The following is a 17,955-nucleotide window of genomic DNA, read 5'->3' on the forward strand; positions in this document are numbered from 1 at the left end:
CCGGCCACACGTTGCTGTGGCTTTTCGTAATCTTTTGTTCGCCAGGTGGAATAGCACTGAATAGCCTTGCAGGCTGAAAGCCTGGCCGTTTTCTTTATATGGGAATCCTTGTTTGGTGAGCTGGAATACAATGAGTAGTCTTGTTGCAGCAAGTATGAATGCTGTTATTAGTCACCTTGATTAGATTTTAATGCCTTGTAATCTGAAAGGAGGTCTGCTTCCTGAGTGGGGTAATCATTTTTTGGGAGGTGTTAGCTGGCCCTAATTGTTTCCTGCCTTGTAGGTTCAAACCCTGGCTGATTCCTGCCTGGTGGAATCCTTTGTTGGGAGGTATTAGCTGGCCCTGATTGTTTCCTGCCTTGTAGCTTCAAGCCTTGGCTGATTCCTGCCTGGTGGAATCCTTTGTTGGGAGGTATTAGCTGGCCCTGATTGTTTCCTGCCTTGTAGCTTCAAACCATGGCTGATTCTTGCCTGGTGGAATCCTTTGTTGGGAGGTATTAGCTGGCCCTGATTGTTGCCTGCCTTGTAGCTTCAAGCCCTGGCTGATTCCTGCCTGGTGGAATCCTTTGTTGGGAAGCATTAGCTGACCCTGATTGTTTCCTGCCTTGTAGCTTCAAACCCTGGCTGATTCCTGCCTGGTGGAATCCTTTGTTGGGAGGTATTAGCTGACCCTGATTGTTTCCTGCCTTGTAGGTTTGAAGCCTGGGTGATTCCTGGCTGGGCTAATGCTGTGTTGGGAAGTGTGAGCGAGGCGGTGTGTGTCCTTTTTGCCCCCTCCCATCAAAAGGGCCAGGAGGCCCACAGTTTGGGTGGGCAGTTTGGTCTCCATCCGACTCCCCCTCTCCCCAGGGTGGTGAGGGGCGGCACAGGAAGAGGGGTGCGAACTGCCGCCCTTTTCAGCACGGTGTTTTCTGAGGCCTCAGGCGGCCACCTGGCCCTTTTTCACTCCCCCCCCCCCCCCGGTCACTTGGGAGGCCACTTGGGTTTGTGGAGTAGTGTGGCGATTGCGGGAATAGCGACTCACCGGTGTGCCTGTGGGCTCTTAATCTCCGGGTGGTGTGGGGCGTGCTCCTTCTCGGGGTTTGGAGGACGGGTGATGGCGGCGGTGAGGGAAGAAGTGACCGAGGAGCCCCGCGGCCGCCCCCCCCTCGCATCCAGAGGGCCGGGAGGCCCAGAGTTTGACTATCCAGTTTGGTCTCCAGTCGGCTTCCCCCTCCCCCAGGGTGGTGAGGGGTGAGCCAGGAGAGGCAACTGGGAGGCTTGAGCCCATGTTGGGCTGGCACAGCGCCCTGCAGGCCTGTTGCCGCCGGCAGTGCGAGGGCTACCCCGGCGTCGAGATCCAGGACCTCACCACCGGCTCGACTTGCTGTGAGTAGACCCGCCCCTTTAGGCCTAAATGGAATTCCCAGGCTCGCCTAGGCAGAGCGGCCAGCCGTGGGGACTGCCTTTTTCCTACTCCTGGCACGTGGTGGCTCGGGGCTGTTCGGCAAGATGGCAGCAGCAGCGTCGGGGGCAGGTGCGGCCGTTGAGAGGTGGGGTGGGGGTTGTTCTGTCCGCGCGCAGGTTCGCTTTTGGCGCAGGCGCAGATGGTTTGTTGCCTTTTTTTGGGTTTTTTAACCCCTTTTTAGGTTCCTGTTGTGTTTTTTTGTTGTATGAACCTGGAGGCAAGGCTTTTCCGTCGTGTTGTCAAGTTTTGTGGTTCTGGGGCGTATAGTTGTGTTGTTATAGTCACGGTGCCCACAACTTTATCCTTTTATATATATAGATTTATAATCTTATATTATTTGCTTTGAACTGGATTATATGAGGCTCCCACACAACTGTATAAAATATTTATTTATTTATTTATTTATTTATTTATTAGCGGCCTTTATATGTCGCCCTTCTCACCCCGAAGGGGATCCGGGCGGCTTACAAGTTATAGGTGGTACATACAATACATTACATTACTGGTACAGCACAACATAAGCATCTTACACCACTACACGGCACTACACCACCACCCCGCAACATCGCTAGCAATACCACATGCAACACACAATACACAATTATAATAGTGTATTACTATCACTATCACACTGTAACACACTACAATATCACCACATGTACATATAATATATCGCATCACTAGCACAGCACAATATCAACACTATACAATACTATATTGTCATAATGACACAGGAGATATGGTGGAATGATGTCTTCCTGGCCCCCCAGTTCTTCATTCTGGCCCCGGAGTGGCAGTTATTCCTTGAAATATATTTTCTTGAAATGTGTAAGCATTTTTGCTTGCTGATGACGCATGTCATGTATGTATTTTATTTTGTTTTGTTGTAATTGCCTGGGCTTGGCCCCATGTGAGCTGACCAGTGTCCCTTCGGGGAGATGGGGCGGGGGGGGGGGTGTACAAAAATAAAGTTATTATTATTATTTAAGGGGCCACAGTCCTCTATTTAAATAATACATACAGAGGTATCCTAGGCTCTAAATTAATATACACACTGAACTGGATTATATGGCAGCGTTGACTAAAGATAATCCAGTTCTAAGCAGATAACTGTGGATTATCTGCCTTGGCATTCTGGGTTATTTAACTGTGTGGGAGGGCCTTGAGTTTACACTGCCATATAATCCAGTTCAAATCAGACAGTGTGGAAGAGGCCTAGGTGAACCCTGTTTTTTACTTAGTGTCATGTTTAAATATATTGTTTTTTTATTTGGAATTTTAATTATAATGAGTATGTTATTATCTTTTGATACTTTTGATATTAAGTGATGTAGTTGTAGCATAGGGGCCCCTGGTGGCACAGTGTGTTAAAGCGCTGAGCTGCTGAGCTTGCGGACCAAAAGGTCCCAGGTTCAAATCCCGGGAGCGGAATGAGCGCCCGCTGTTAGCTCCAGCTTCTGCCAACCTAGCAGTTCGAAAACATGCAAATGTGAGTAGATCAATAGGTACCGCTCCAGGGGTAAGGTAACGGCGCTCCATGAAGTCATGCAAGTGGCCACATGACCTGGAGGTGTCTAAGGACAATGCCGGCTCTTCGGCTTAGAAATGGAGATGAGCATCAACCCCCAGAGTCATTGGACACGACTGGACTTAACATCAGGGGAAACCTCTACCTATCCTCGGATTCAATATCAATTTGATTGTTTATTATTATTATTAATAATAATAATAATAATAATAATAATAATAATAATAATAATAATAATAAGTTTATTTATATCCCGCCTCCATCTCCCCCGAAGGGGACTCGGGGCGGCTTACAGCAAAATTGGATACAAAACAATACAAATAAAATATGAAACATCAGAGAACAAAACCAATAATAATATATACACAGCAACCGGAAAAAAACCAAAAAAAAAACCCCACAACACAGTATTAAAACATCGAATTAAAAACAATGAGGTTGCAATGGTGGATAAGCAAGGTGCACATTATAAATTACAGATTTTTTAAATAAAGTGCAATAGATTCATTCAAGGTCACATTGGGTAGGGAGGAGCCCTGAATTAATATCAAGTATTAGCTATAGAAATGATGACTACTTGGATTTCTCCATTTGTTAGGGACAGATCCCCTCCCACCCCGCTCCGGAATAAATTTCTTTAAGGGAACTTACATTCCTTCAAGCCACTATTCAGGGCTAATTTCTTTTTTTCCTCTTTATTTCTTTAAGTGGGGGTTAGCCGACAGTTGTTGCAAGTTGCAAGCTTGCTTCCCACAGAGCAGTCCGCCTCGTTCGCGGTCTCCCCGGACCCCCTCGGTCTCCCTCCTTTGAGGAGGGGGATCTTTGGAGTCTTTGGGGTTGACCGGCCAAACCTTGCGTCACCCCGGTCTCGATCCACCCGGGGTGTGGAGCTAAAAGCTGTACCGACCGCTCAACGTGGTTCCTCCCAGAGCCAGCTCTCAGGGAAGTAGTCCTGCTGCCATGATTCCCACCGGAAGTCTTCTTCGTCACCCAGAAATGTGTTCATTGGGTTTGTTTGGATTGGCAAGGACGATGTAGACATTTGCCAGTATAGTTTTGTGGCAGCGAGAATCACAATGGCAAAATCTTGGAAAGGGGGGAAAGAACTACTTACTAAGGATTGGAGAAGAAAAGTAGTCGGGCAAGGTCTCGAACAACATAAGGGGAGGAAACAAAGAGGAATTCATTAGAAAAAGGAGGCGGGCCTTTGGGTATTTAAAAAGGAGACAAAAATAGATTTAGAAATAGCCGAATGGGGGATTTATTAGCGTCATGATAACAACAGATTTCTGTTAGATATTAGTTCCCTGTGGTGTGATGTCAGAAGTCATAGGAGGGATTGGGGAAATAATACTCAATGATGGTATCTTTTTAAAAATATAACCATAATTTTATAAAATATATTATAAAATAATATGATATAATAATGTATTTTAATATTATAATACAGTAGAGTCTCACTTATCCAAAATAAACTGGCCGACAGAATGTTGGATAAGCGAAAAGGTTGGATAAGGAGGGATTAAGGAAAAGCCTATTAAATGTCAAATTGCGTTATGATTTTAGAAATTAAGCACCAAAACTTCATGTTTTAAAACAAATTAGCAGAAAAAGTAGTTCAATACATGGTAACGTTATGTAGTAATTACTGTATTTACTAATTTAGCATCAAAACATCGCAATGTACTGAAAACATTGACTACAAAAACTTTGACTACTAACAAATTGACTAAAAATAAAAATAGAATGGCATAAAATGAACTTATAGTAACAACATTGTCGGAAATTAAATCTGTAAAAAGTTCAGTCCTTGCTGGCTAGAAAAACAGCTGTGGATCTGGGTGGGAGGCTGACTGCATTGGATAATCCAGAATGATGGATAAGCGAGACTCTACTGTACATCATGACATTATTATGTTAATTAGGCGATCCCTCATTGTCCGAGTATGATGGCCTTCCAAGTGCAGTGTGATTGTAGAGCTCTACTCTTGACCCGCAGGTTCTTCCGCAGGGACCACATAGGTCTCCAGGTGGAAGGCAGTCCTGCTCAGTGGCTTCCTCTTGGCACGTTTCTCCCTTTCGCCCTCCATTTGTGCCTCCTCAAATTTCACAGCACTGCTGATCATAATAACTAGCTGTGCCTGGCCACACGTTGCTGTGGCGAAGTCTGGTGGTCTGGGAAATAAAGTCTTGAGGAATTGGTGGTAGTTAAGGTCAAGGGTCAAGGTTTTCCCCTGACATTAAGTCCAGTCATGTCTGACTCTGGGGGTTGGTGCTCGTCTCCATTTCTAAGCCAAAGAGCCGGCGTTGTCCGTAGGCTCCTCCAAGGTCATGTGGGATGACGGCATGGAACGGCGTTTCCTTCCCGCCGGAGCAGTACCTATTGATGCACTCACATTTGTAAGTTTTTGAACTTCTGGGTTGGCAGAAGCTGGGGCTAACAGTGGGGGCTCTCTCCGCTTCCCCAATTCAAACTTGCGGCCTTTCGGTCCAGAAGTTCAGCAGCTCAGCGCTTTAACACGCTGTGCCATCAGGGGATATTATTTCCTAAAGGTTGTGAATATACAATATTTCTGATTGGGGTTTTTTTTGTCTGTTGGAGGCAAGTATGAATGCTGCAATTAGGAAAAATGATTAGGATGTAATGGCCTTGCAGCTTTAAAGCCTGGCTGTTTCCTCCCTGAGTGAATTTTTTGTTGGGAGCTGTTAGCTGGCCCTGATTGTTTCCTGTTTGGAATTCCCTTGTTTTCAGAGTGGTGTTGTTTGTGATATTTTATGTGCTTCTACTGTCTGTGGCCCTGAGAAAACAGAGGATTTGCCAGACTTTGATGATGGGAATACTTTGATGGGAGGTGTTAGCTGGCCCTGATTGTTTCCTGTGTGGAATTCCCCTGTTTTCAGAGTGTTGTTCCTCATTTAGTGTTCTGATTTTAGAGATTGTATTGTTCTGTTTTATTATACCGCATTAATTTTTATATATTCTGATTTTAGTGTTTTTGAATACTTGGAGCCAGATTGTATTCATTTTCACGGTTGACCGCAACACAATAATGATAATAATAATAATAATAATAATAATAATAATAATAATAATAGTAATAATAATGACTTTGGTAATACACAGTGCTTCACTCCCTTCTGAGCTTCCTTTCTGGAAGAATCCTTTCTTGGGAGGTGTTAGCTGGCCCTGATTGTTTCCTTTGTGGAATTTCCAATTTCCTGCTTTCAGACTGTTGCTCTTTATTTACTGTTCTGGTTTTAGAGATTATATTGTTCTGCATTATTTTATCCCAGTAATTATTTCATATTAAAGTAGAATCTCACTTATCCAACATTTGCTTATACAATGTTCTGCATTATCCAACGCAGTCTGCCTTTTCGTAATCAATGTTTTTGTGGTCAGTGTTTTAAATTCATTGTGATATTTTAGTGGCAAATTTGTAAATATAGTACAGTAGAGTCTCACTTATCCAACATAAACGGGCCGGCAGAATGTTGGATAAGTGAATATGTTGGATAATAAGGAGGCATTAAGGAAAAGCCTATTAAACATCAAATTAGGTTATGATTTTACAAATGAAGCACCAAAACATCATGTTAGACAACAAATTTGGCAGAAAAAGTAGTTCAGTACGCAGTAATGCTATGTAGTAATTACTGTATTTATGAATTTAGCACCAAAATATCACGATATATTGAAAATATTGACTACAAAAATGTGTTGGATAATCCAGAATGTTGGATAAGCGAGTGTTGGATAAGTGAGACTCTGCTGTAATTACTACATAGCATTATTGCACATGGAACTACTCTTTCTGTCAAATGTGTTGTATAATATGATGTTTTGGTGCTTAATTTGTATAACGATTACCTAATTTGATGTTTAATTGGCTTTTCCTGAATCCCTTCTTATTATCCAACATATTCACTTATCCTGCTGGCCTGTTTATGTTGGATAAGTGAGACTCTACTGTATATTGATAATCTTATATTATCTGCTTAGAACTGGATTATCTGAGGCCCCTTCTTCACAGCTGTATAAAATGCACACTGAAGTGGATTATATGGCAGTGTGGAGTCAAGATAATCCAGTGCAAAGCAGATAATATAAGATTATAAATGGGTTATATAGCTGTGTGGAAGGGCCTTGAGTCTACACTGCCATATAATTCAATGCAAATTAGACAATCTGTGGAAGAGGCCTAAGTGAGGCCTAAATCTGCCTGTCCCCTAACTGAACCCTGGCTGTCCCTTGGCTGAGTTGGTCGCTAGGAGACCAAGTGGGCAGAGATTAGCCCTCTAAACTGGCAGCAATTGGATAAAAACAATTATTGCTCTCCCTCTAATTAGGACTTTATTTTTCTTTTCTTTTTGTTGTATCAACCTAGAGGTGTGGATGATGGGTTGTGTTGTCAAATTTCGAGGTTGGGGGGCCTGTACTTTTGTTGTTTTGTCCGGTGCCCTGATTCCATCACTCTTTCATATATATATAGATATATAACAATAATATATAACAATAATATTATTATATAGATATATAATAATAATAATATATAGTATTATAATATAATACTAAATTGATTGACATGCCCAGGAGCTTGAAGTCAGGTTTCTAAAGGAGAAGAGGCTTCAGGGCCAAAGGAGGCAGGGCCTCAAGTGAATCACTTTGGATGGTTTGTCCATACAGGCGGTCACTCAAGATCTGAATTGGGAATTGAGGAAGCAGGGGATCGAGACAGGTATTGCTTTTGCACTTTAGCCTCCTTTGTGCCGACCATCTGATAAGAGTTTTTCCTTTACAAAGGTTGGATTACACACTTAACACATTAAGAGAGGGATACATCAATAAGTCAGCCATCTTGAATATTGGTCGAACGAAGGATACATTGAGAGGGTGGTCATTTTGGATGTTGAGAGAAGAAGAGATACATGAATAATTCGGTCAACTTGGGTATTGAGATAGGGATTCATTAACAAGTCGGTCGCCTCGAAAATTAATAGAAGGGGGAATATGGAACAGGCAGCCATCTTGGTTATTGGTATTCATTAAGTAGTCAGCCATCTTGGATACTGGGAGAATGCTACATTAATAAGTTGTCACCTTGTAGATGGGGAACGGCCAGCCATGTTGGATATTGGGAGATGAAATATGGAGAGGGCAGAAATATTGGGTATTGAGAGAGGAAGGGATAGATTAATAAGTCTGGTTTTCCTCTTATTAATCTGGCAGGTCACCTCTGAACAAACCTTGTGAAGAAGACCCTGTGAGAGCTTTGCCCTAGGAATGCCTCAGGACTGAAATAAAGGGTCACTGCACTGGCAAGAACAAAGAATTAGTAGGAGAAAGGCATATTTCAAGCGACGTACTTGGAGGTAAGGGAGGATTGTGCTGTTAAAATAGGGGTTTGGGGAAGAAACCAGAAGGCTACGGCAGTACAAACACAGCGAAGAGGAAATCTTGTGCTGTTCGGGAGTTCATATCTGAACCTCTGGCATAATATTTGAACCAGTTAAAAAAAACATGGAAAATCTTCTCCATCCTTGTTCGACATCACATACTGAAGAGAAGCTACATAGATGTATGGACTGTGAGGAATGTTTTATATGGAGAAGTTCTCTTACTAAACATCAACGAACTCACACAGGGGAGAAGCCGTATCAATGCACGGAATGTGGAAAGAGCTTCAGTCAGAGTGCAGATCTGCATTCCCACCAAAGGACCCACACAGGAGAGAGGCCATATCAATGCATGGAATGTGGAAAGAGCTTCAGTCACAGTGCAACTCTATGTCGCCATAAGAGGACCCATACAGGGGAGAAGCCATATACATGCATTGAATGTGGAAAGAGCTTCAACCAGAGTGGGGCTCTGCGGTCCCATCAAAGAACCCACACGGGAGAGAAGCCATATCAATGCATGGAATGTGGAAAGAGCTTCAGTCATAGTGTAGATCTGCGTTCCCATCAGAGCACCCACACAGGAGAGAAGGCATATCAATGCATGGAATGTGAAAAGAGCTTCAGTCAGAGTGGAGATCTGCGTTCACATCAAAGGACCCACACAGGGGAGAAGCCATATCTATGTATGGAATGTGGAAAGAGCTTCAGTCAAAATGCACAGCTGCATTCCCATCAAAGGACCCACACAGGGGAGAAGCCGTATCAATGCATGGAATGTGGAAAAAGCTTCAGTCAGAGTGGACCGCTGCGTTCCCACCAAAGGACCCACACAGGGGAGAAGCCATATAAATGCATAGAATGTGGAAAGAGCTTCAGTCAGAGTGGAGATCTGCGTGCCCATCAAAGGACCCACACAGGGGAGAAGCCGTATCAATGCATGGCATGTGGAAAGAGCTTCAGCAAAAGTGGATATCTGCGTTCCCATGAAAGGACCCACACAGGGGAGAAGCCGTATCAATGCATGGAATGTGGAAAGTGCTTCAGTCACAGTGGACTTCTGCGTTGTCATCAAAGGACCCACACAGGAGAGAAGCCGTATCAATGCATGGAATGTGGAAAGAGTTTCAGTCGGAGTGACAGTCTGCGTTCCCATCAAAGGATTCACACAAGGGAGAAGCCACATAAATGGATTGACTGTGGAAATAGCTTCATTAGGAGTGGAGAGCTCTGTTCCCACCAAAAGACCCACATAGAGGAAGAACCACATAATTGCAATGAATGTGGAACAAACTTCATTAGGACTCGAGAGCTCTGCTTCCACCAAAGCTCCTACATAGTGGAGAAGTCATATCAATGCATGGGATATGGAAAGAGCTTCTGTTGGAGTGACACTCTGCATTCCCATCAAACAACACAAACACAATTAGAAGAAGAGACCTGCCTTTGAGTTTCCTAGTTCTGCTACAAAAGATTCCCCAGACAAGGTTTCCCTCCCTCCACAGACAAAAAATGGGAGACTGGAAACAAAGAGGAAGGCCGCCACTGTGTTCTCTATCTGACATAGACTCCTCTACCTCCTGATTTGGTGTCATCTGCCAACTTGATAAGTATTCCCTCTAAGCCTTTGTCCAAGTCATTAATACAGATCTTGAATACAACTGAGCCCAAGACCGAACCCTCTTCATGGCACTCCACTATTCACTTCTTTCCAGGATGAAGAGGAGGAACCATTGGGGAGGAGCACCCTTTGGGTTTGGTTGCTTAACCATGTCCAGAATCTAAATGGATTAACTTGAGGACAGAACAATTTGTTTCCCCCTGCACTTTATAGGACTGATACTTGTTCAGTTATTTTATATTAGCAGTACTGAATTTTATTCAGTTTTTAATTTATATGACTTCACATGATGTTTTATATATTTTATGTATTTAGTTGCAAATCTATTTTGTTATTGTCTTATTGCTATATACTTGTTGTATTTTCTGCATGTTGCACCATTGAGTGCTTTTGTGAGCTGCCCTGAGTCCCTCCGGAGAGATGGTAGCGGGATATAAATACAGTTTTTATTATTATTATTAAACAATTACAGATCCACCTAAGCCACCTGGAGTCCCCTCTGGGGTAGAGAAAGGTGGGATAGATATGAAGTAAATAAATAGTAGCATTGCCTAGTCCACATTGAACTAATTTGCTTGCAAGGAGGTCATGGGGGACTTTGTCAAAGGAAGGCCTTCCTGAAATCAACATATGCTCCATCCACGACCTCTGCAGGGGTGGAGGACCCACTAAGATGGTCCGCCCCAGGAGACTTATGGATCCAGAGGGATTCCTGATGTCTCTTGGGGAGTTTCTTGTCATGGCGGCAGACAATCCTGTCAAAGCCTTGGTTGATCTCTGGAACACAGAGGCAGCTAGGGCGGTGGACACGACCGCCCCTGAATGTCCGCTCTCGCATAGATAGCAGAATCAACTTGGCTCCTTAGTTCACCAGGGAGTTGGCGGTGATGAAGCGAGCGAGGCTGGCTAGAGTGCATCTGGCGGAAATCTCGAAATGAATCCGACCAACACAGGAGAGAGCCTCACTTAAGGCCTGCTCTGCGGCAATGAGGGCAGCCAGGAAGGCGTGCTCGACAACCCACAATGCATCTGCAACAAGCAAACCAGCAGAATTGTTCTGAGTGGTCAGAGAACTTCTCTACCCTGGTTCCCAGGAAGAGAGTCCTGACCACTTGACAACTCGATGTGGTGAGTTCACCCATCATTTGGCAGATAAAGTCGCTCAGATTTGTTCCGAGCTGGACATCGGCTTGATAGTGGTTCCTGTGAATGTATCTGAGGCATCTGTCTGTCCCATCTTGCTGGATTTGTTTCAGCATGTTTGGCCTGATGACGTGGACAAGATTTTGGAGCTGTGAGAACAACCACTTATGTTCTAGATCCTTGCTCTTCCTGGCTTATCAAACTTGCCAGTGGGTGGCTGGCCGAGTGGTTCGTGAAGATTATTAATGCCTCGTTGGATCAGGGACATTTTCCATCTAATTTTTAAAACGTAATTTTAAAACCTATTCTAGATTAATCATCCCTGGATTCAACTACAGTAGAGTCTCACTTATCCAAGCTAAACGGCCGGCAGAAGCTTGGATAAGCGAATATCTTGGATAATAAGGAGGGATTAAGGAAAAGCCTATTAAACATCAAATTAGGTTATGATTTTACAAATTAAGCACCAAAACATCATGTTATACAACAAATTTGACAGAAAACGTAGTTCAATACGCAGTAATGTTATGTCTCTTGGGCATCCCTCCTGGTTGGCTCTCTGGAATTGGTCTTGGGGCATGGCATTGCATTGGCCCTGCTCCTTCCTGAAGAGTTGTACCCAGATGGTGATGCTGGGGGACACCTGCTTGGACCCCTGGCCAATGACCTGTGGGTCCCGCAAGGTCCCATTCTTTCCCCCATGCTTTCCACCATGAAACCTCTGGGTGAGGTCATCCGGAGTTTTGGAGCTGGGCCCCTTCTCTAGGCAGATGGCACTCAACTCTACTACTCTTTTCCACCTAATTCCAGGGAAGCTCCCTGGATCCTAAACCTGTGCCGGGCAGCTGTGATGGACTGGATCATAGAATCATAGAATCGTAGAGTTGGAAGAGCCCTCATGGGCCATCCAGTCCAACCCCCCGCTAAGAAGCAGGAAATCGCATTCAAAGCACCCCCGACAGATGGCCATCCAGCCTCTGCTTAAAAGCCTCCAAAGAAGGAGCCTCCACCACGGCCCCGGGGAGAGAGTTCCACTGCCGAACAGCCCTTCTCACAGTGAGGAAGTTCTTCCTGATGTTCAGGTGGAATCTCCTTCCTTTCCTGTAGTTTGAAGCCATTGTTCCATTGTGTCCTAGTCTGCAGGGCAGCAGAAAACAATCTTGCTCCCTCTTCCCTATGACTTCCCCTCATGTATTTATACATGGCTATCATGTCTCCTCTCAGCCTTCTCTTCTGCAGGCTAAACATGCCCAGCTCTTTAAGCCGCTCCTCATAGGGCTTGTTCTCCAGACCCTTAATCATTTTAGTCGCCCTCCTCTGGACGCTTTCCAGCTTGTCAACATCTCCCTTCAACTGTGGTGCCCAGAATGGGACACAGTGTGATTCCAGGTGTGGTCTGACCAAGGCAGAATAGAATAAGGGGAGCATGACTTCCCTGGATCTAGACGCTATTCCCCTATTGATGCAGGACAGAATCCCGTTGGCTTTTTTTTCTGCCGCATCACATTCCTGGCTCATGTTCACCTTCCTCCCCACGAGGACTCCAAGGTCTTTTTCGCACACACTGCTGTCAAGCCAGGCATTGTCCCCCATTCTGTATCTTTGATTTCCATTTTTTCTGCCGAAATGAAGTATCTTGCATTTGTCCCTGTTGAACTTCATTTTGTTAGTTTCGGCCAATCATCTCTCTAGTCTGTCAAGATCGTTTTGAATTCTGCTCCTGCTTCTGAAGTGTTGGCTAGTCCGAGGATTTACTGTGGGCATCACATGGCACTGGACTATGTCAATTGAAACAACTTGTTTTTATGTGCAGGTATGACTGCATTTTATGAATTTTAATGTTTTACATTGTATTATGTATGTGTGTGTTTGTAATTCTCTGGTTTTAATCGTTTCATTATTATTTATTATTTATATGCGGCACCTAGCTGTATTTATTGGCCGCCCCAAGTCCCTTTGGGAAGATGGTGGCGGGGTAGAAATAACATTTATTATTATTATTATTATTATTATTATTATTATTATTATTATAGTTATAATAAATAGAGGGGGAGACATGTTTTTATTGTGGGTTTTAGGAATTAGTTTAATATTATTAAAGGAAGAGTAAATATAGAACAGCATTTAAAGTGAGTAAATAGAGAGAAAAATCAGCACGTAGGGAGAGTTTTGTAGAGTCATTTTTCTGCCTGTTGGTTTTGTTCTCGTTGTGAGGTTAATTGCGTGTCCCTGTTCCTTTTATAATAATAATAATAAAACTTTACTTGTATCCCGTCCCATCTCCCCACTGGGGACTCAGGACAGCCATTCGATGCCAGAAGTACACAACAGATAAAACGAATAATATAACACAGGTAAATGTGCAAACATTAAAAGCCAAGTCGATAAATTAAAAACTCATACCCATATTTAAAAGTTTTATCCATTAGACATTCATTTCACAGGAAGCCAGGTGGTTAAGCATGCTATTCTTCATAAGCCTGGGTGCATAGGTAGGTTTGTAATAATTTCCTAAAAGAGGGGAGTGTGGGGGCCGCTGTCATCTCTTTTGGTGATTGTGGAAAACCCCTCTCTCTCGTCCCCACCAACCGAGTTTGAGAGCGTGGCAGGACTGAGAGGAGGATCCCACCAGATGATTATAATGACCAGTCTAGTTTCTTTTATAGATCATCCACCAAGGTGACCAGTGACGTTTCAGGCCTGAAACCAGACTGGCGCGGATCTAGATAATCTGTATCTTCCAAGAAACTTTGGAGTTAAGAGGCCACAACTTTCTCCATGACCTTGCCCAAGAAGCGTAGGTTAGACCCTGGCTGATAGATGTTTAATTGAGTGTGATCCAGTGCTGGTTTTTTGAATAAAAGTATTACTATTGCCTCCTTAAGGCTGGATGGAAATTGGCCTTGAGATAAGGAGGCGTTAACCAGCAGCGTTGCCCACTCTGCCAGGCCTCCTCCGGCTTGTGTAATTAGCTAGGATGGGTAAGGATCAAGGATGAAGTGGTTGCCCTCATTTCTCCCAAGATCTTGTCCAAGTCCTCAGGCGAAACAGATTAAATGAATCCCATAAAGTCTGCATTAACACTGGTGTCTGAGTCAGAACAGATCTGAGCAACTTTATCCGCAAAGAACCCTGCAAATTCTTCGCAATGAGCTGCCAAGTGGTCAGGATCCCCTAAAAATCGTCTGGCCACTCAAAACAGTGGAGCCAGTTGGTTCTTTGCGGATGTAGTGTTGGCAGCAACATAAAACTTCTGTGCTGCCTTCATTGCTGTGGAGTAGGCTTTTAAATGAGCTGTAGACCATCCTTGGTCAGATTTGCTGCGAGTTCTCTAGCCTCCTCTTCACTCACCTCATCACTACCAGTTCCCAGGAGAACCAGGGAGAAGAATTGGCTTTGCTTTGTGCAAGGAGATGTTCAGGAGCGATTGTGTCGGCCGCCCTGGTCACCTCCCAATTCCAGAGTTCAACCAGGGCTTCAACAGAATTGCCTCCTGAGGCAGCAGGAAAATCCCCAAGAGCCATCATAAGTCTGTCCAGATCCACCAGTCTCCTGGGGCGGACCTTCCTAATTGGTCCTCCACCCCTGCGGCAGTTTAGAGCCCCAGTGAGTCTAAACTTGACCACGTCATGATCGGTCCACGACAAAGGAACAACAGATAGTTCCTCCACTATACTGTCACCATCGTCTTGCCCCCAACAGAAGACCAAATCAAGGGTGTGTTCACTGCAATGGGTGGGGCCAGAAACCACTTGCTTGCATGCCATGAAGTCCTGAGCCGCTTCCGACAGAGTGGACTCAGCATGGATGTCGAAGTCGCGCAGTACCACTAGCCGGGTCTGAGACCACCCCAGCTGTGTCTGGCAGGGAGACTGTTGAGCAGTGGGGCAGACAGTACACCAACAGAATTCCTGTTTTTCCCCGTCCACTCCTCCTAAGATGGACACATTTGAATGTGGTCAACTAGGGCGGGACACCTGGCCAGGTGGAGGGAATCTCAAGAGACCACTACGACTCCTCCTCCCCGCCCCTCAGGTCTGGCCTGCTGCTGCGCATTGAACCCTGGTAGCAGAGGCGGTCCAACAGCGAGGCAAGTTAGGCAGTCGCCTGTGGTGCAGAACATACGGGGGCGCAGTGGAGACTGCTTTTTCCATTGATTTGTTGTAAAACATGATGTTTTGGTGCTTAGTTTGTAAAATCTCAATGTAATTTGATGTTTAATAGGCTTTCCCTTAATCCCTCCTTGTTGTCCAACATTTTCACTTATCCAACGCTTTTACTTTTCAATGATTGGTTGGAGGGGGGGGCTGTGCCAAAATTCTGTTTGCTTACACTTGAAAAACACCTAGGGCCAGCTCTGCCTGGTAGACAAAGATTTACCCCCCCCCCCCCCCCTCGTCCAACCAGGTCTCAGTAATACAGGCCAGGTTGGCATACTCATCCAAGATCAAATCTTGGAGGGCTGTTTTTCTATTTACTGGCCTGGCATTAAGCAGCAGGACTTTCAGCCCGGAGGACCTGACATCTTGGTTACCCAGACTGTTTATAGAAGGAAGAGGGGCCGTGAGAATTTTGTCGCGATCCCTGGGCCGCCGCCTCCCCCCCCCCTTGCATCTCCCATAGTTCTGATGGACAGGAATAGAGGACCCGCCCCCCTGGAACTCCCATCGACTCCCCATAATACCTTGCTGCTTCTTCAATGATATTTTCAATGGTTTTTAGCTGCTAAGCAAATGACTTTCTATAGTGCACAATCTCACTATTAAAACAGTCTCAAAATAGAATGCATAAATACTAAAGCAGAAACACACACACACCACCCCTAATTTTCAGTTTAATAATATAAAGGTCAATATGAAAAATGAAAATGTAAATATAAAATTATAGCAGTCATAGAGACTTGACGTCTAATAATAATACAAAATAAAATATTACCACTGTTACTAGTATTATTACCTACCCCGAAGCAGCTCTATTGGCTGCCTGTCCGATTCCGGCCTCAGTTCAAGGTGCTGGTCATCACCTATAAAGCTCTATGCGGCTTCAGTCCAGCCTCTCTGGAGCACCGTGTCCCCTGTTACATCCCATGGCGCAAACCTAGATCAAGCGGGGAAACTCAAGTCAACACGGAAGCCCCCAACCAGTATGCTTTTACGCAATTGTTAGGCAGCCTTGCTCTTCACCCCGTGCCCTCGTCCCACGGTTACAGCTTTGCACTTATCCCATTCCCTTGCCACATTTACAGTAGCTTACCGCCATTGGTTGATAAGCGCCGTTCTAATTGAGTTTTAAGTTGTTGTTTTATATGGTTGTATATTTTATTTAATTGCATTTTATATTGTGTTTTATGTTCTGTTTTTAGGCACCTTGTGCCATGTTTAAACCGCCCCAAGTTTCTTTGGGGAGATAGATGGTGGCGGGATATAAGAATAAAGTTGTTATTATTATTAATGAGAGAAAGCTCCTTCTTGGACGGGCACAGCCCCAGCCCTGTGGAACTCCCTCCCTGAAGGACTCAGGGCCACTCCACCCCTGCCCAGCTTTCGGAAGGGGGTCAAGGCTTTCTTATGCAACCAGGCCTTTAATTGGGCCACGACAGGAGTTGGGGATTTTATGATCGGGGTGGAGGAGGGGGACATGGGGGGGGAGGTTAGGGTCTTAACTGGAATGTGGGATTGTATTGATTGTTGTTTTATTTCACTTGCTGTGAAACTCAATTGTTTCCATACAAAAATGTTGCTGGAGGGAATAGGCACTGAGATCATTAACTATAACCGCCAGGTAGCTTGATAACAGGAATGGCTGGTTAAATGGGAATTGTTTTTACAGCACAGATTGCTTTTAAATTGTTATTTATTAATATTTATGGTATTTTAAATTGCACTAAATGATCATCGGTCCCTGTTATTGTCATTTATCATGTATTGCTCATATTTTTGTATTACTACTTATAAGCCGCCCGAGTCCCTTCGGGGAGAGAGTGGGGGTGGGGTATAAATAAATATTGTTGTTGTTGTTGTTTAAGCTATTTTGTTCTCCTGATGGAAGGATTATAATGTTTGTGTTCTGTTTGTAAGCCGCCTTGGGTCCGCGTTGCAGAGAAAGGCGAGATAGAAATATCCTAAATAATAAATAAATAAATAAAGCCAGCCTGTCCGTTCAAGGATCCCACCCACCCACCTTGCCCATGGTCGGCCCCTCTTCCTTTTTCCTTCCTTTTCCCCAGCAACATTCTCTTCTCCAGGCTTCCCTGTCTTTTCATGACGTGGCCAAAGGACTTTGTCTTTGCCTCTCATCTCCGTCCCTCCCGTGAGCAGCCAACTGGGCTTTCTTTCCTGGAGGAGGGACTGGTTGGATCTTCTTGCCAAGGTCCAAGGCACTTCTTAAACTGCAGCCCAGCGTTTGCCCTTTCTTCTTTCTTCTACCTCCTCAGCTTCTCCTCGCATTCAGCCATCCAAGTGGTATCATCTGTATATCTGAGGTTGTTGATATTTCTTCCAGCAATTTCAACTCCAGCTTGGATTCATCCAGCTCTGCACGTCCATCGCATTATGTGTTCTGCATACAAGTTGAATAGGGAGGGTGAGAGGACACAGCCCTGCCATACTTATTATTCATACTTTAATTATTATATCTAGATTATATATATATTAAGTATATTATTTATACTTTATTATATATATTCGAATAAGCATATATACATTATATTATCAATATTACCTTGTGAAATAGCTTAGGATATTATTATTATTATTATTACTATTATTATTTTTGTTGTTGTTATTGTTGTTATTATTTAAAAAAACCAGATTTAGATCG

The 17,955-nt window shown here is 44.2% G+C and overlaps 1 protein-coding gene across 5 annotated transcripts in view; it reads left to right on the top strand.

Moving 5' to 3' along the window:
• The window catches only part of LOC103281474 (zinc finger protein 135-like), a 43,340-nt gene that overhangs the window by 18,393 nt on the left and 6,992 nt on the right, over positions 1 to 17,955 (top strand). For 3 of the 5 annotated variants that reach the window (XR_010001476.1, XM_062966471.1, XM_062966472.1), the window contains exon 2: positions 8,206 to 8,348. The exons of 1 other annotated variant lie outside the window; for it this stretch is intronic. Coding sequence is in view for 1 of the 4 variants with exons in the window: in XM_062966474.1 (XP_062822544.1) it covers positions 8,497 to 9,822 (1,326 nt within the window). In the remaining 3 variants the exon portion in view is untranslated. Of the gene's footprint in view, positions 1 to 8,205; positions 10,472 to 17,955 lie in introns of those variants that run through there. One more of the 5 variants, XM_062966474.1, reaches the window with a different exon arrangement.

The sequence above is a fragment of the Anolis carolinensis genome, unplaced genomic scaffold (assembly GCF_035594765.1).
Source record: "Anolis carolinensis isolate JA03-04 unplaced genomic scaffold, rAnoCar3.1.pri scaffold_21, whole genome shotgun sequence".
Taxonomy (NCBI): domain Eukaryota; kingdom Metazoa; phylum Chordata; class Lepidosauria; order Squamata; family Dactyloidae; genus Anolis; species Anolis carolinensis.